At 44.3% G+C, this 18,341-nt stretch overlaps 1 protein-coding gene across 1 annotated transcript; it reads left to right on the forward strand.

The window, feature by feature from the left end:
- The first annotated feature begins 2,081 nt into the window (after positions 1 to 2,081).
- Positions 2,082 to 13,350, forward strand: LOC104158338 (cytochrome P450 3A9-like). Its single transcript, XM_009695956.1, has 13 exons — positions 2,082 to 2,152; positions 4,879 to 4,972; positions 5,401 to 5,453; positions 6,587 to 6,686; positions 7,267 to 7,380; positions 7,658 to 7,746; positions 8,777 to 8,925; positions 9,961 to 10,088; positions 10,752 to 10,836; positions 11,236 to 11,396; positions 11,834 to 12,060; positions 12,891 to 13,053; positions 13,252 to 13,350. The coding sequence occupies exons 1-13, from the start codon at positions 2,082 to 2,084 to the stop codon at positions 13,348 to 13,350; spliced, it is 1,533 nt and encodes a 510-aa protein (XP_009694258.1).
- The last annotated feature ends 4,991 nt before the right edge of the window (positions 13,351 to 18,341 follow it).

Below are 18,341 nucleotides of genomic sequence, written 5' to 3' on the forward strand. Positions count from 1 at the left end.
TTTCTCCTTCCTCCCAGAGACAGAGGGCAGGAGGAGAAACCTTCCCTGGGCTCCCCTCTGAAGGTGCCCGAGACACCTCTCAAACATGACCCCCTGGCAGTTTAGGGGGCACCACGGCCTAAAGTTGGAGGTTTACAGTTTTAACAGGGGGCAGGTTAGGACATAAACCCAGCTCTGAGCTGGACTTACATGTCATGTGAAAGTCATTCATTCCTGGGTCATTGACTTTCCTCTGGCATGGGCTAATCACACAAGGGTGGGCGTTGGTTTTTTTTTTTCTTGTTTATCTCTCAGCTTTGTCAAGGGGATGGTGGGTTTTTGCTTGTTTGAAGTCAATGGGCACAGTCCATTTGGCAGAGATCATAAGACTGCAATGCAAAACCAGCAACAAGACTTGGCACCTATCTGGTTTTTCACAAGTTTTTCCAGAGAGTATTCTTACCCTTAAAAATGACCCAAACAGGACAAGGATTGAGGATTATTTTTAGTGAGGATGGAGAGCCTTACAGTAATCCTATTTCTTGAATAAACTGTATGAACCTATTTCCCAACATGGTGAGTCAGGAACATTTGGTGACCAATAAATTCAGATTTCAAGGCTATGTCAAAATGCTCAAACAGGAATCCTGGAAAAACAATCACTTTTGTGACAAGCTCCTGAATGGGAAAGCACCTATTTAATCACATGCTCTTTCAACATCTTTGAATCAAGGCAGGACCCACCACGGGCTTGTATAACTACGTCATGAACTTGCCTGTTCATGTCAAACTAAAGCAGGCTGTGTTTATTGCAAAATAATCTGCAAGTGAGTTGTCTCTGAAGGTCAGAGCAAAGGCCAGGCAAAGGTGAAATGAGATACAAATGCTGCTGAGGTAAGGCAGATAATGACTCGCAGAATGCATCTCGTATCGCCGTGTCGACTGAGATCCACTTATCAGTCAACCCAGCATCCATCACAGCAACATCCTCAGAGGCACGAGGCATTTGATGTGCCAAATATTTATTACACCCAGTTATTTGCACCCAGCGCAGTCAGTAAACTCCCTTTTGAAGATGACAGCTCTGCCAATAGGAAGGGAATTGCTCATTTTAAAGTTCTGAATGAGGCCCTAAAGATGCTGTAGTACATATCTGTGCAAAACATATAGCCTCCTGCCCTATCATCATGGTCACTAACAAACCCCATCCAAATAGCCCAGTTTTCTCCACCATCGTAATCTCCTCTCAGCATGTCCGTACCTCTAGGATGCTATCACTTTTCTGCACCATCCTTACGGGAGAACCATTACAAAATGTGTGTTTTCCCTGTGCTTGTGTCTTTTTGCCAGCTGCTACAGAAGGGTGGGTGCTGTTTTTATTCATGAGCCATGAGCTGGTATTTTGGAAATGGTGGTACTTTAACTGCTTACAGTCATGGAACGACAGTATTTCCTTTACAAAATGCCTGGCCGCAAGCCAGCAAACAAGGTGGACTTCTAAAGCCTTTGTAGGCGACAAATTCCTGCCTTTGTTAGAAGCTGCTTCTGACCCACCACAGGCAGAAGCAGGCAGCACTTGCCCTTCCCAGCGCAGAAAGAAAGATATTTTAAACAAAATCTTAAGTTCTGCCAAAGTTAATTCAGCTGCCAGAAAAGATCTTGTCATTCAATATATGAATAACCTTTTCACTGCTCTTTTTCTTTTGTAAACCAACTCTGACGCTTGCTTTGGGATTTACCTTTTCAGTGTAATTTGGTTTTATTTATTTTGGTGTAGGAGTCCAGGAGCATTACTCAATAAGAAGTCAATTACTTACTATTACAACAGAAAAACTAACTGAAATGCCTGGCAACATATGTATTAAATAATTTGAACCTTAGACACTTCAGCCAGGCGTTTATCTATCACATGAATTGCGTTTTTCAGATTAGCATACTTTGCTACCTTTGCCTTCCACTCCTCTTTCTTCATGACAGAAGGACAGCCCCTAAATCATATGACTGGACACAAAAGATTACACACTGTCTAACACTCCTATTTCCCAGAGACCTGGGGCAAGCACATCAAGACAGAACTCAAAGCCAAGAAGAGAAGAACCAAAATGAACCTTCTTCCCTCCTTCTCTATGGAGACATGGGCCTTTTTGCTTATTTTCATAGCCCTCCTGGTAGCGTGAGTAAAATATTCTTTATTGGTTCTTTGCTCATGACATTTTCCTGTTCTTGCCATTGTTCATTTTCATGCAACTAGTCTGCTGGAGAGCAAACAGGTAGCTGTGATTTCCAAATTTCCAGCCTCTAATGAGTCTCTGGGAAGTAGCAGAGGAGTCTGAAGACCATACAGACACGTGATTTTGCTCCAAGGTTTGGAGTATTCCCGTGCACCGTTACGATCTTGCTGCTGTGCATCAAAGCAATAATCAAATAATGATGGTGTCAGGCATTTGTTACCAGTAGGATGCAGGCTTCAGTGAGGATCGTGATCCGTTAGGTTATTTTCCGCAGCAACACAGTTTAAGGAAGGCTGTGCCTCTCTGACTGAGGTTGCCCTATGGAGGAAAGCAGGCAGTAGATGACCCTACTGCATGACCTGCAAAGGTGGAGAGCAGCAGAAAGGCACCAGAAAAAGAGCATTCATAGGATCAGTTCTTACTCCTCCTGACTCCTTCCGTAGTCCCCAGGTAAGATGCTCCACGCGTGGGCACCTGAACCAGGAGCCATACTTTGCAGAAGTTAGTTTTGCCACAGGCGTGCAGGGACAGCATCCGATGCCTGTCCCCACAGCCCACCCTTGCCGGAGGAAGAAATGAAGCCCAGAGCAAGGTCAGTTCCCTGTTCCTGGCTTTTCAGACAAACTCTGGCAGGCAGAAGTGTACCCTGCTGCTTCAGAGGAACCGTGCTACAGAGAAAATGCTATTGTCCACTTTGCTGATGCTGTTCGGTGCTGTAGCATAGCAGGGCTGGCTGAAAACCCCCTTCTGCTGGGACGTACAGCATCTCTGCCGGCAGCCCCTGCCAACAAGGCTGGACTGACAAACTTTGTAGTGTTGACAAGCCCTTAGGCAGAGACAGCATGTTGCTAGCCATAAACCTTAACGATTAATGTGGTGCACATGAGCACAATCCATTTGTCTGCCCTGGCAGTGCTCCAACCGCAGCAGTTCAGTAAGCTCTGAAACTTTTAGCCCTGTTTTTCAAACCCTTTCCTGTGATTTGGATCACTGAAAAGCTTGTTTGGGGCAGACTATTAGAAAGAAAACCACAAACAAAGCCTGAAACCCACTCTCATTATTGAACCAAACCCTCATAATTTCGATAACTCTGTGGCTGTCTAAGGTTGCTGGTTACCAGACTCCCACCTTCTGCAGTCACTTGAAATTTTGTTGTGGCAAAAGGGACAAAGCCCAGATCCTTGTGCTCTGATATCTGAACTAAAATAGAAATTTGACTGCCCATTAGCACAGGGAGGTTGTTCAGATGCTTCTTGTCCATCTGGGGCAACGCTATTCCAGTTCACACATGAAAGGATATCAGGCATTTCTAGTTCACATCCACAGTAAGAAAAAGTAATGATTATTCTCTGGCTTTACACTGAATGGTCCTTCTTAGCCTGCAGAAAACCATGTTATATTTTAGTCATAAGAGCATTAGACTGTATTTTCCTGACCATGTTTCAAATGAATTAAGCCTAGCCTATGTTTCTATAGTGCTTCTGGGCTTTGTAACCAGCCCAGCCTGACATTTCCTGGTCCTCCCACAGCCCCGGCTGCCCATAAACATTACAAATGAGAATCCACAAACATTTCATATCTAGTGCTGAATTAACCTTTGACAGAAAATATTAAACATTGACAGACTGAGCTCTGTGAAACCTTTCTGCACCTGCAAACACCCTGTTCCCTGGTTTTTGCCTGCCCTGTTTGGACCATAAGATGAGGTCCACTTTTGTGCTCTGGCAGAACATGTGCTGGGGGGACTGATCTCATTTGGGGTCCCCCAGATTTAGAAAAGTAGGACTAATTGCCTAATAGTCTGAGCCTAGACTGGCTTTTCAGGAAACCATCCTCAAGATGCTGGCTGAGTGGCTGCTGCCATGTGGCCCAAAAAGAATCTCTGATAATATCCCTCTGCCAAACCTGTGCAGTTTTACATCCCTTCTGCAGCGAACCACTCACTTAGAAAGCTGAAGCTGCTAACTAAAAACAAATATTTTGAGGAGCTCTTTCAACAGAGCCGAAGACAAGCTTCAAAGGCTTGCAGCCCAGGCCCTTGTTGAGAAACAGAAGGCCTCGAGGTAGAAGTAATAACTTTACAGCTGCCAAAAAGGGTGCTTCAGAGGAAAAAAATCTGCAAAGCTGTCAATAAAATCTAAAGAGAAAACCATCAAGACAAGACTTCCTGACGCACCACTGAGCTAATGCCAGGCTAAGGCGAGGGAGAACAATAAATGAAATTAAAGTGCAGCTTGATAAAAGCCCTGTTTGGGACATCACTTCTGGCACTGCTTTGATTTCTCTTCAATAAAAACACGTAAACTTGATGTTCCTTCTTCCAGCTCCCTTTTCTGCCCCTCCTTTGTTTGGCAATGAGCTCCTCTTGTGACTTTTGCTAAAGACTTTAAGGTCCTGTTTCCACCAGAGCACCTATGCCTTTAGGAGACACCTGCTTTTACATCACGGCGATCTCTCTGAAGCTCCATGTGGCAGCAGTGAGCCTTACCACGTCTATTAAGTAGCTTTTACAGGGCAATTTTTCTGCTGGGTCACTTTTTTTCCAGCTCCTGGATCTGCCTTCTCTGCTTAGAGCCAAAGGGACGTTGCAGCAGTCTGCAGGTTTAGCAGAGCTCGCAGCCCCGATGCCATGGTGATGTAGCACTCGGTTGTCTTTTCTGTCCCACAGATATGGGACCTGGCCATTTGGTTTGTTCAAGAAGTTGGGTATTCCCGGGCCAAAACCTCTGCCTTTCTTTGGGACGTGCCTGGAATATCGCAAAGTGAGTGACTGAAACCTTCCTGGCTCCAGAAACATCCGCCTTTGCTCTTACAGCTGTAGCTAAACAGATACATGGCGACGATAAGTTATCTCCAAATGCCAAGCTCCGCTCTAACGCACAGGTTGTGCAAAGGCCAGCGCGGGATAAAGGCTCGGTAACAGAGACCACAGGGCCTTGCCTTTACAGCATCTCTGAGCAAGCACTCGTGGGTGGCTGATGTACAGCTGCCCTTTGCTGGTGTCCTGGCAAACAACTCATTCACAAGCATGATACATTTATGCTGTCCTCTGTGATGTTTTTGGAGAGGCGGAGAACTCAAAAGGCAGCTCTGAACATCAGTTTACAGATATTCCTCCCAACCCACCACCTCCAGCATCATCCCCTCCGCTTCATCCTCTCTGAGATAATTTTTAACTTGCTTTCCACAGGGTTTCTTGGAATTTGACAACGAATGTTTCCAGAAATATGGGAAAATCTGGGGGTGAGTATGAACCATTGATCTCTTCTCAAGATAAAACTAGAATCCACACAAAGGGGCGAAAAAATTCATTAGGAAAGCTCCCTTTTCTCTACCTGCAGCCCTGACAGCCCCAGCACGATGACTACAGCAACGGTAGGGTGTTTGTGGTGGCTTACATTAAAGCCTGATGATTGCAGGGCTGTGCCACTGTCATGCTGTATGGAAATTGCTTTGACCTGAACTATGAAAGATGTTTTAAAGCCGGTAACAAAAGGCCCTCGCCTGCTCCTAACAAAATCAGCAGCAAAACTACTATTTACTTAAGGGAAAATCTGGAACTGGGAGGTCAGGTTCCTCTGGTTTCCTAACAGCAGAGGAATGTGAGCGAGTCCCAATACTGAGAGAAGAAACAAATCCAAAGTCCGCCAGCTTCCTTGTGCTGCTGATCCTTACCTGCTGCGGTAGGAGCCAGCGCAGCTCTCGTTGCGCTGCTCTGGACATCTCCTATGGCTTTTATGGCTGCTGTTGTAACTTGGGCTACAAACTTGCACATACTCTGTACTGCATCCACTGGTCCTGATAGCAACTTTAAAAAAAAGGAGTCTTGAAACATCTTTTTACGTAAATGTGGAAAGTGCATAAATCCGCCTAATCTACATCTGTTCCAGGAAAGCATTCAGAACTGGCAGCTTAAAAAGACAAAAGCAAGGATTGAGTTTCATCTCCAAGGATATTTCAGTGCTGTCAGCCCAAGTCTCCAGATACCCAATTCAAGAGCCTGAAAGGGGTCGAACAAGCTTCCTTCTAATACTGTAATGTGTTTAAGTGTCTGGAAAAACACAGAGTCAGGGGAGAAAGTGAAGATGCTTGCTTCATTTAGTATCTGGTCCTTTGAGTGACTGAGTCCTCCTCATTTCCCAATGAATCTGGAAGATGTTTAGCCCCCTTTATCATTTACAAAACCAGGTGGGAGAAGGCCTGGGAGTCCTTTTCCTTCTCTACTTTCTACATTTCTGTACTTAGGGATCTGCAGAATAGCAAGGCTGGTGACGGAGGAGCATTTGTTTAACACATTTTGTTTCATGGGCATCAGCCAAGCTTTGTACTTCAACTATCTGGGGTCGTTTAGCTGTCTCCTCTTCTCCCCCCGCCAGGATTTACGATGGTAGGCAACCTGTGCTGGCTGTCCTGGACCCCCAAATCATTAAATCTGTGCTGGTTAAAGACTGTTACTCCACCTTTACCAACCGGAGGGTAAGAGCAGAAGCATTGTGGTGTACCACAGAGTCCAGAAAACAAAGTGCAGGAGGAGACAAGCCTGCAGCAGGGTTCCCATAGGGGACTGCACTATAGGGATTACTGTAAATGGCCACTGTATGTCACTCTCCCCCTGCCTTACGGCCTGGGGACTGCATACCCAGGCTGGCAGAGGAAGCTGTTTGCCTGCACATCAGACAAAATGCTGCTCTACACCTATATATATTTGAGTTTGTGTGGGCATGCAGGAATCTGTAAGGGTCCAGCTTGCACATGTGCCACCAGCTGGGATGCAGGCTCTGGGTGGCACGGTTAGGTGTGGGTATACCCATGTATACGGGTCCTGGGCTTGGCGGGTTACTGGATATGGAAATGGCAGCTCAGAGCTGGTTTACTGCAGGAAAAGGGATTATTTATGTATGTGTGTCTTGAGAGAAGCTGTTTGTAAGACCTTAGCCTGCTGCCAGTAGTAATGACCCTGAAATAGCCTGGGCAGGGACTTGCGTGCTACATTCCCATCCTTGCAAGGAAGCCGCTGTCTTTGCTGGGGTTAACACCTTGCCTTTTTCCCCTCCAGCGTGTAGATCTGGCAGGGGAGCTGAGCAACGCTGTCTCATTAGCTGAAGATGAACAGTGGAAAAGGATTCGTACTGTGCTCTCTCCAACCTTCACCAGTGGGAAACTAAAGGAGGTAAAACACAAAGGAGCAGGTACAAACTAAATCAGAAAGTAGACAGTGTTTTCAGGCTGAGATTGTCACAGGGGTCCGATTTCTTCAGTCAGAGCCTGGCAGCTAAGTTGCCCTGTTTAATTTATGCCTAATTTAAAACAAAAAAGGCTTAAAATAAAACCTTAGCAGAAAGATCTTATTTGTAAATGTTCATGAAACTCCCTGTAGTCTTTGTAAGCCTGTCTTAAAGGAGTAAAATGTGCTATACTTAAGTGACCATGTCTGGTTTGTGTTACAGATGTTCCCTATAATGAAGCACTATGGGGAAGTTTTGGTGAAAAATGTTCAAAAGCAAGTGGAAAAGGACAACATTGTATCTGTAAAGGAGTAAGTAGCTGCTAGGAGCAGCAGGCTAAGCAGGGAACCTTGTTAGCAAGTGCTGCGGTTCATTCGGTACTGGCAACCCAGATTGTTTGCTGGGTAAACCAGACCTCTGAAATGAGGAATGGGGCTAGCTGAAAACCTGACTGGAAATATGAAAGGGAGAATTTAAGCTGGGATGTTAGTGAAACTTTCTGGATGCGGAGACTCAGAGAGAAGTCCTCTAAAGGGAATTAGATGAGGAGAAAAATGCTCCAGCACGGCTTTGTGAATCCACAGATCCAAGATAACCCCAAATCTGCCAGGAAAACCTGGTTTTCCCTGCATATACTCCTGATCTCTGTGCAACTCCTTATACCGCAGGACACTGGGGTTGCTGGCCTCTCTGCCTCACACCCAGCACTGTGGGATGCTCATCCTTCACTTACCCCATTGCTGGGGGAAGTAGGGAGCGGGGCTGTAGTGTGGCCCCGGGTGTGTCGTCCTCATCTGTGCCCTCCATATGTATTCCAGAACAAAACCGGTGTATTTCAGCCCCAATTTCAAAGTACCGATGCAGAAGGGGTGGCTGCACACCATCAGTCACACACCAGCAGAACTGTCCCCTACCAAAAAACCCACAAGGAGAGGGCTTGGATGGTTTGTGATACTGTAGGGCTGTGCTGGGTTGAACAAGACCATTTTCATGGCATGTTTGAAGTAAGGTGTGTTACTACCCTTCCCCAAGAAGCTAACATGCTCGAGAGCCACATGCTGTCCTTGCACTAACCCCTTCACATAGCTACATGCTGTTTTAAAATCCTCAGAAAAGCTGTCCGATTTCAAAACCCATGCAGACTTGAAACCAAGGCTCTCTAAAAATATATCCCTTTCACTCTAAGTGCTTTTCAGTTACCGTATATCCAATTTCCTTTTTAAAACCAGGGCAGGAGGTTTTATGAGAATTTATATTTGAATGTCACTTAGGCGTGAGGAAAAAATACATTCACTTGGTCCAAATATTTAACCACAGTCTGTCTTTTCCATCTTTCCTCAGCATCTTTGGAAGCTACAGCATGGATGTTGTCACCAGCACTTCATTCGGTGTGAACATTGATGCCATGAACAACCCGAAAGACCCCTTTGTCAGAGAGATGCAGAAGCTGGTCAAGTTTGACTTTTTTGACCCAGTCTTCATCTTGTCATGTAAGTGACTTTTTTGTTGAAAACTTCGTTCAGGTGTCAGAGTACTGTTGAAGTGTGACTTTAGCAAGCATAGACTGGTGCATCCTATACATTAACCAATCAACTATTGCTTAGATAACCTCACTAGCTAGGATGGAAGTCCCAATGGCTCTTGTCTCGTTGTCTGCTCATTGTTAGCTTCCCACTAAAACTTGGGAAGGAGATAGGCAAAAACTTCCTCCACCTTTGGCATCTACAATATAAGAAACATGTGAATATCCCAGCCAATATTCAAATAGGTGCTGGAAAACAATTCGAGGGCTGAAAAGTAAGTTCAACTGTGAGGCTTGGGGAGGGTGGTGGTACCTGAAATGCATTTTCTGGAACAGAGTGCTGAGTGGGGACTGCAATTAGATGCAATTTGCTAGCAGTGCAACAGCTTAGCAGTGATGGTAGTGGACCTTAAATCACTTGCAAACTTAAATCTTAGATACCTTGCTAAAACACAGGGAAACTTGTGATCTGAGCATAGAGGAGGTTCTGGCGCTGTAGATTTTATGAATCTATACAGGAGCTCGAGATCCAGTCTCTACAATGAAGGAAATACTCTGAGGCTGCCTTGAAGATGTTTGTATGAGCACAGCATAGCAGTGAATAGCTCAGCCTGAAAAAAGAATTCAAAATTTGCAGTATTTCTTTTCTGAGCCACATTCTTGTTCTAGTGCTGCACAATGTACAGAATTACCCTGCCCTTAGAAAACAGTGCCTTAGAAAAGGAAGGTGGCATGTGCTTTGGTCATCTCAAAGCAAAGATTATACCCAGCTCAATTATGTCCATTTGTCAGAAACTTGGGAGCGGGTTTCATCAAGACAGACTATCCCAAGGGAAGGAGAAAGAGGGAAAAAGGCAAAGTCCAGGCTTTTCCCAGGCAAAGAAATCAATAATAATAATAATTTCTTTGTAGTATCATTACTTCCTCAGTAACATCCATAGCTATCTTATATGAGGTGGAGTTTGTTTACAGTGTGTGATTTTATTCTCGATTTGTTTTTCAGTTGTATTCCCATTCCTTATTCCTCTTTTGGTCAAGCTGAATGTAAGCTTCTTCCCCAGTGATGCTGTAAATTTCTTCATGAGATCCATCGCCAAAATTAAGCAGGATCGTGATAAGGAGGGTCACAAGGTAAGTGCATGTGAATTTGCTAGCAATTGTGGCAGAAAATACACTTAAGTCAAATATAATTAGGGTGATGATATCAAAGGTGAAGCCAAAGTACAATGACTCAACGAATCTACTTAAGTGTAAACAGTTGATTTCAATACTCTCTGAAAAACCTCACTTGACCAGTCCTGGCAGAGAAGCAAGTGGACTTTGTACATCCATGATCTGAAGCTAAATCCAGATACAGGCTTAGTAGAATTGGACTAAGCTTGGGTTTGCAAAACTTGTAATAAGTCAAAGTAAACGGCTCCCTGAAGAAGATTAGGCAGAGGATGAGAGAGAGCAGAGTAAGCAGCACAAGAGCAGCAATACCACCTTTGGGGGTTGTGCCTTCCCCTCTCACTTTTCAAAAGCTGAAGCTGCTTCCTGGCAAAATTCTCCCTTTTAGAGTTTGGATCCCTGTCCCAAAATTCATTCAAGACATTGCTCTCCCACCCAATGGCTTCACGAAAAGGACAGGTGTGTTTCCAAATTAAAAAGCAAGTGTTAGGTTTTTCAATACAGAAATCATGTGCATTTTGGGGAAATTTTCAGTTAAAAAATTGTGCTTAGGCTATGAAATCTGCTTATCTGAGCCCTCCAAGGGACCTGTCACTAAAGAAACTCTCCTGCTTTTCTTCTTAGGGCAGAGTAGATTTTCTGCAGCTGATGATCGAATCCCAGAACTCAACCAGTCATGGGAGCAATGAAGCAAATCGCTCAAGTAAAGGTAACAACATCTAAATACTCATCACAGGAACAGGGGCTGTGGGAGCAAGGAGAATATGGGGAGCTGTTTCCCAGAGAGAAGCTCAATGGGTCACCACCGTCTCCACTGACCACCTCCAGGCAGAAGTCTCTGCCCTTGTTGCCAGCTCCAGGGCTAAGGGGAATCCCGTAGGTCCGTTGCCAGGAGGTAGGACTGCCATGTCAATCATTTATACCCAGGAAATCATACAACACACCTCTATCAAATGACATTTTCCAGACAGATAGCAGAGTAGCTATAAATATGTTATCAGAAAACGACCACAACAAACCTGCCTCAACCCCGCCCATTGCTACCTGTACCTTGCTGAGATCATCAGCCAACACCTGTTTACTCATCTCCCCACATCTCTCCTCGCAGCCCTGAGTGACATAGAGATCCTGTCACAAGCGTTCATCTTTATATTTGCCGGGTACGAGCCCACCAGCAACACGCTTTGTTACCTGGCATATGAACTGGCCACGCATCCCGATGTGCAGCAAAAACTGCTGGAGGAAATCGACACAGTTTTACCCAACAAGGTAAGGGAACATTGAGTGATGGTGAAGACCCTCTGTCTCTGCTGTGCTCCTTGTTCCGTCAAGATAATGAGAAATCTTTAGCTTCTAACCACCTTCCCCCCGGGATCTTCCAAGAGCTCAAAGAGACACACAGAGAGACAACTCAGCCCTGTAGCAATTTTCTTTTGGCAGCTGAAACCTTCCAGGCCACCCTACCGCACAAGCACATTTGCCATACTCCTCACCCCTGTGCAAGTGGATATGGATTTCCAGGCATTTCCATCACTCAGGAATGGAAAACGAAATTGATTATGCAATTTCTACCTTGCATTTTGTCCTTCAGTGAGTCTAAAGTTGGGGCACTAGGGGCTGGGGACACTCTGGTCTCAGCAGTCATTTTAGGACAATCCAATCCTCATGCCAACATACCTGGTCACCTTTCTCCTGTTGTCCTCCAGGCTCCTCTCACATATGAAGCGTTGATGCAATTGGAATACCTTGACATGACAGTGAGCGAAACCCTTCGACTCTTTCCCATTGGAGGACGACTTGAGAGAGCCTGCAAAAAAGATGTAGAAATAAATGGAGTGACTATTCCCAAAGGAACCATTGTTATGATCCCACCCTATACTCTGCACCAGAGCCCTGAGTACTGGCCAAACCCAGAAGAGTTCAGACCAGAAAGGTACAAGAAGCAAAATGAAAGGGAAGAAATATCATGCTGTTTTTTCCTCATGTAGTAATTAAGTATTAATCTCTGATGAGCTTCCTAATGATGTTCTTCCTATCTTTTTACAAACAATACCGATAAGAAATTGCAGGCTCATGGGATGGCATTTTAAGAGGAAAATGAGCTTTGCACTTAAAGCAGGGTTTCAAACAACGTAATCTCGTTGGGACAATAACACTGCTACCTCATAACATCTTGTACAGTTTTTAGGCTTGCTGATAGAGTGGGCAGTGGGTGAGTTTTTGTAACTGTTAGCCATCCTTCTGTGTAATCTTCATTGCTGAACCTGTTTCCTACACACAGGCTTTGCTACCAACTATACCAGAGTTGATCCTCCCAGAGTTGCCTGCCTTCCTTCTTTTCAAGGAAGTGATAACTTTTCCCTAGTTGGTTATTTGTATAATTGGTATCTACCTCTTGTTCCCAGCAAGGCTGAAGCCATAGGCTGCTCCGAACCAAGATGGCTTCTGGTTTCTTTCTCACTAAAGACAACCGATAGGAAATATCAGTCACTTTGAGAGAGCATGTTGCCTAGGTTTTCACCTTGCTTCCAACTTCCACTAGTCTAGACAAACAGAATTAAAATCAGGTGGGATCCCACTCTGTCCTGGACAAGGGCTCTGACAGAGCACTCGATTGCTGGGGAACACCAAGATACCTTAGCAAAAACCCAAACAAGTCTCTATAGGGCACCAGCAAGAGACCTCTGGATAAGTAATGCAGGTATGTAGCTTTTTGGGTTTCTGCTGCCTTCATTTCTTTTCCCCAACCATGTCATTATCCAGGTTCAATAAGGAAAACAAAGATGCCATAGACCCATATACATACCTACCCTTTGGAGCTGGTCCCAGGAACTGCCTTGGGATGCGGTTTGCTCTCCTGACTCTGAAAGTTGCCGTCGCCGCCCTATTGCAACATTTCACCTTCCAGACCTGCAAAGAAACTCAGGTGAGGAGCACGTAACATTTTGAAACTCACACGCCAAGAGCCAGGTGCCTAGTTTCTCACTATGGGTGCCAACCCCAGATGCTTTGCACTTTCAGGCACTACAGATCAAATTATGTCCAAACTATGGCCAAGTTTCTTTCCCTTAATCTCTACTTAATTTGTCCATTTCCAAGTGTGTTTTTCTTCTTATTGTTGCAGATCCCTCTCAAGGTGAGTTCACAGGGACTCTTAAGACCGGAGAAACCGATTATTCTGAAGTTAGTCCCCCGGACCAGCACCGCACGTGCAGAGGCATAAATCCAGCTGCATCTGCAACAATTCTCCAGCATCTAATGAGCACGGTGCTAACAAAGGGATCACACATCACAGGAAATCTCTCCTACATGTGCAGATACAGAGGAGCAGTTCTAGTTAATTCTGGAAGCAATTACTACATATTTACTAATAAACATAGCTGTCAGAAATGTAATGTGGATCACTGGGCAGCAACAATACACAATCTCCTTAGTTTTGATTGCAGAAAACAAGAAATAAATCCAAATGAGAAGCTGATCATCCACTTACTTCGAAGGGGACTTCTCCATCTGGAGAGAAGGAATTACTGTCGTATCCAAGATAAACAAGGTGTGATAGAAATTCAAATCGCCAGACCTTGCTAGGCAGGGACGGGTGACATTCTTCTTGGTGTATCGATGTTTGAAATTTCATGTGCTATAATTGAGACTACTGCTGTGAGACTACATCCTAGCTACCAAACCTCTCTTGTGCCATGTGTTAAACTACAGTGTGTACAAATACTGTCATTAAAAATGTTTGAGAGCTGCTCTGTGTTGTGTATAGCAGCTGATCACTTCCTATTTAAAAACCGTATTCAGCCTCAATCCTTGAAATTATCCATGTACATTGCTTTCCACTTAATTTAATGAATCTGGTCCTTCATTTAATGCGATCAAACCCTCCCATTTGTACAGTATTTTACAAACACTGTAACTCCCACCTCTTAGTTTGATTAAGAGGTTGCCTTCAGTTCAGCCCTGGCCAACCCTTTTCCGTGCTGGAGAGACAGAGGACGGATTGCAGAAAGCAGCAGAAGCAGCTTGCAGGAGGTGGTGAGAGCACTGCAGGAGGGCCGCTGCTCCTGGAGAAATTGTCTGGGCACAGCTTGTAGCTAAGCTTTGCCTCCCAGAGCCATGGATGGGGTTAACACATTGCCCATGGTGGGAAGTCAGCCTGCTGCGAGCTGCTTTGCTCTTAAACTGCTCCAGAACAGCCTACAGCTTGCGGTCTGTGGGCTGGTCCTGCCATCAGCACGATGCTTTGACCAAAGGAGTTACGCCATCCTTGACCATGTAAACAGGGAATATCAACAAGCAGGTGGGAGGTTTTCCCAGGTCTGAATTTCACATACCAGTTAACCCCAGTATATTGTGCTGGTCCTGACACCTACAAACCAAGAAGGATGCTAGTAAAATGGGAAAGGCTTTTAGAAGAGCTGCAAACCAGATCAAGTCACTGATCTGGTGACCTTAGCTTTCTCCTGGCATTCTTGACTCCAAGGCAATATTTTCCAAATTACAAACCATGACTTCCCCCCGTGGCCACATGATTTTCTCTTTAGTCTAGCAGACAAAACTGCAACATGACCCAAATGCTACAATCCAACATAGTACAAATTTATTCAAGAATTCATGTCCATTCTTTAACAGCAATGACAATTAAAGGGTTTGGGAGCGGTCAGCCAACAGTGCAGTAGATTCCTGATCACTGGAAATCCCCAAATCAAAGCTGTGCATTTTTCAGGAAGATACAGCAACACTCACCAGGCTCTAATTCAAAAGCAAGCAGCTTGTGCTGTCCCAAAAGGCAGATAAAACAATTATAGTGCTCCCTTCTGATTCATCATCTGAGAAAAATTGTTTGGGTTTTGCTATGTATGCGGCAAGGCATGGTTAGGAGTGCTGCCAATAAGGCCCTTCCTCAGTTTAAACTCTTGCTCATCTCTTACCGGGGGTTAAAACCATCAGTGGAAGACAGGGGCCTGTCTTACTGCTGTAATGCTGCAGCGGCTCTGACGGGGACAGTGCAATGCCCCTGCATTGACAGACAAATTAAAAAAAATGCTTTTTCCCTGTAGAAGAATAGTGCTAGGCAAAACTAACTCCAAATTCAAGGAAAAGGAGAGAAAGGGGAAGCCATCATGAAAGCAGCAAGTCACCTACATGCCAAACAGCTGCTTTGAAGTAAAAGCCATTTTGGTATCTCGTGAACAAAATCGAGCACCTTTGCACAGTGCTCAGAACCAGGAAGGGTTAATCCAGCCATATCCCGAGACAGGCAGTCCCTGCCCCGTGCGCGGCATCTCCGGGAATGAAGTCATTAGCGTAACTGTACAGATCATTCTTCCAAATGTGAAAAATATGACTAATTCTCTGGCTTCAGCCAATTATGACCTGCCAGGACTATCATAACAGCCCATAAATAATGTGTAACAAAATCATGGTAATGAGTCTTCTAGAAGAAAATTAGATCCTCTGTGTCTTAACTCTATAAAATTACTTTGCTTATAAGGCCTGCCTCCGTCATTCCCTGCACTTTCCACTGCTTCGCTAGCCATCCCTCAGAAACAGATGTGACTTGGCCAGGAGTCTGCTGGTCCTGGGAGCTGTGCATTCATCAGATTTGTTTTCACTGGTTTGGCTGTTTCCTCTTTAAACCCAACATATCACTCTTTAACTCGGCTTTTGAATGTTTTCCCTGATAAAACGTATTTACTTTATCTAGACCTTGCCGATTCCTTTCACTGTTTCAACACACCTTTGGCAGGCCTAGGGTATCATCTTGTCCCAAGATAGCTGGGTCTTCGTCAGAGGAAAGAGCTACTAAACACAGTACAAGGTAGAAGTTAATTTTGGGGGACACTTCTGTTTCACTTCCTCCCCTAAAACCTCCCAAACCCTAAGTAAGAAGGACAAAAGAATGAAGAAAATCAATGTTACATCAGAATTTTAAAAAAATATGCATTTCTCAAAGATTTTACAACCACGTTTCATCAGAGAAGTTATTGTCAAATCACTGTGCAAGCGTAACAGGCTCACACCCTGGTAAAACACTAGCATCACTCAGGAAGACTTCTGGAAGCATGCGGAAAAATATTCCCTTTAATACAGAAAGGCTTGCTGGGAACTTTCCAAAGGAGATATATACCCCATGATATGAGAACTGTTCTCATATCAGTCCTGATGAAAGACAAAGATGGTTATAAGTGGGGAGATTTGTTTTCTGTTTCTCATTTAGCTACAGAAGAGTGACCATTAGTGTTACAGTAACTTGCCTAAATGATGCAATACGTCCAATTGATTGCAATGATCAAATGGATTTTATGAAAAACAGGTTTCCTGCTTACAGCAAAGGAATATTTCACGTGCTTCACCAAGTCTGTTATGAGGTGTTTCAACACCAAGCTGAGCCCTGACAGACAGAAGAATGGTCTGACTATTACCAAACTAAGTGTCCCTAAAGTATTGAAGTCTTTTGCAATTCCACCTTGCCTTTAAAGTGAAAAATGAAACATTTCCAGGTATATTGCACCTGAAAGGAAGAACTGAAAGGAGCGGTCTCGCTCCTTTTACTTTACCCTCTACTGAGGCACAGTTTCTCTATTGATACTCTGGCATCAGAAGCCTACAAGTCAGAAGGTGCACAAATGAAAAAGGCAGCATGCAGAATTTGTTTAGGTCTCACAGTCCCTCCCTCCTCTCTCCATCTCCCTGTTAGAAGTAACAGGCCAGTGTGGGGAATTACCGGCATGTGACAGATCGCTTGGAAACGTGGAAAACCTGTAGCTGAATTTATGCACTGACATCAACTTTATCTGCTGTAATGGAGAGAATTAGGCATATTGAATCGCTCACCATACAGATAAGGAATTTTGAAAACCCTTACTATTGCACAAATGTTGACAGGATATTTTATTTACTGCATCATTAAAGGTTAAAGAGACTCATTCTCCAGAGGATTCATTTTTTCAACTCTTAATATCAATTAAAGCTAATTTCAGCTCTACCCTAATGATAACATAAAATATGGAAAAAGCTCTAACTGAGCATTTCTGTTCATTACTTCAATTCTCTTGTATTGCTAGGGCACTTTATAGGTACTGATGCAGCTTTATATCACCCATGACACAGTTAATTTTCCCCTTAGAGCTTGTTTTGTTACTGAACACTTGATGTTGCAAAGATGCACAAAATACCTTTGATTATATGGATCAAAGTTTTTATTTAACCAGTTCATAGTTGATGATCAGTGATGTTCTCTATGGGCTTTCTTACAATGTCTAGATACAAATTTATTTTGTTACATGGTCTACAGCTTCCATATCATATATATGCAATGTATAAACATACTTTGATGTATTTGTGCAGCCAGAAGTTTGTAAGTGGAGTGGGGAGAACAATATAACAGTTCAAGGGAAAATGAAAAACCTTGCCTGCCACTTATGAGCTGAAGCCAGCCCAGTACAGCTGGATGCATTTACCCATCTCTGCTTGGCAAAGTGCTAGTTCCACCAACACACCATAGAGTGCCCACAAAAATAAGTTATAGTCCATCCCCTGGACTATATCAGAGCTTTGTGCAGCCCAGTTGAGAAGGTACAGGTGCCACACCACAGTTCCCTCCTCCTGGGGCTGTCCAGCTGGTTTTGCTCTGGAATTGTAGGTAATAGGACTGGAAAATACTTTTGGAAAATAAACCACACAGACCAATCACCAGCATGGCGAGTGGAGTCTTGCACTAACTTGCCCTGAGCTTGTCTAACCTTTTCAGATCTTGTCTACTTGTATCATAATTTTAGGGTATTTATTGTTAACAAGCACTAATCTGGGTTCGATCTGTATCCAAAGGTCACAGCAAAAGCCAGAGGGAAGGTGAGGAGCAATACAGATGCTCCTAAGAAGGTCAGCTACTGCCACTCAGGCAGCTCTCTGGTGGTCACCACACATCAATCAGCCCACCAGTAGCCTTAGCAACATCCATGGACACCAGCAGATGCCTGATGCTCCCAGTATTTATAACAGACTCCAGTAGAAATCAGCAGTATGTGGAAGTGGGGGGACACGCATTTACAGATTCCCCTTGCCAAGAAACGAAGTGTTTAGCACGCTGGCTGTTGTACTCTCGTGTCCTGTCACATATAGCTCTGGCCCAGGACTCCGTACTGAGCCATGTGCCTCTCAGACTGAACCCACCACTCTTGTTTTTCCTCATTTTTTCAAGACTGCAGGTGG

This window comes from Cariama cristata, unplaced genomic scaffold (genome assembly GCF_000690535.1).
Source record: "Cariama cristata isolate BGI_N322 unplaced genomic scaffold, ASM69053v1 scaffold8452, whole genome shotgun sequence".
In the NCBI taxonomy this organism is placed as follows: domain Eukaryota; kingdom Metazoa; phylum Chordata; class Aves; order Cariamiformes; family Cariamidae; genus Cariama; species Cariama cristata.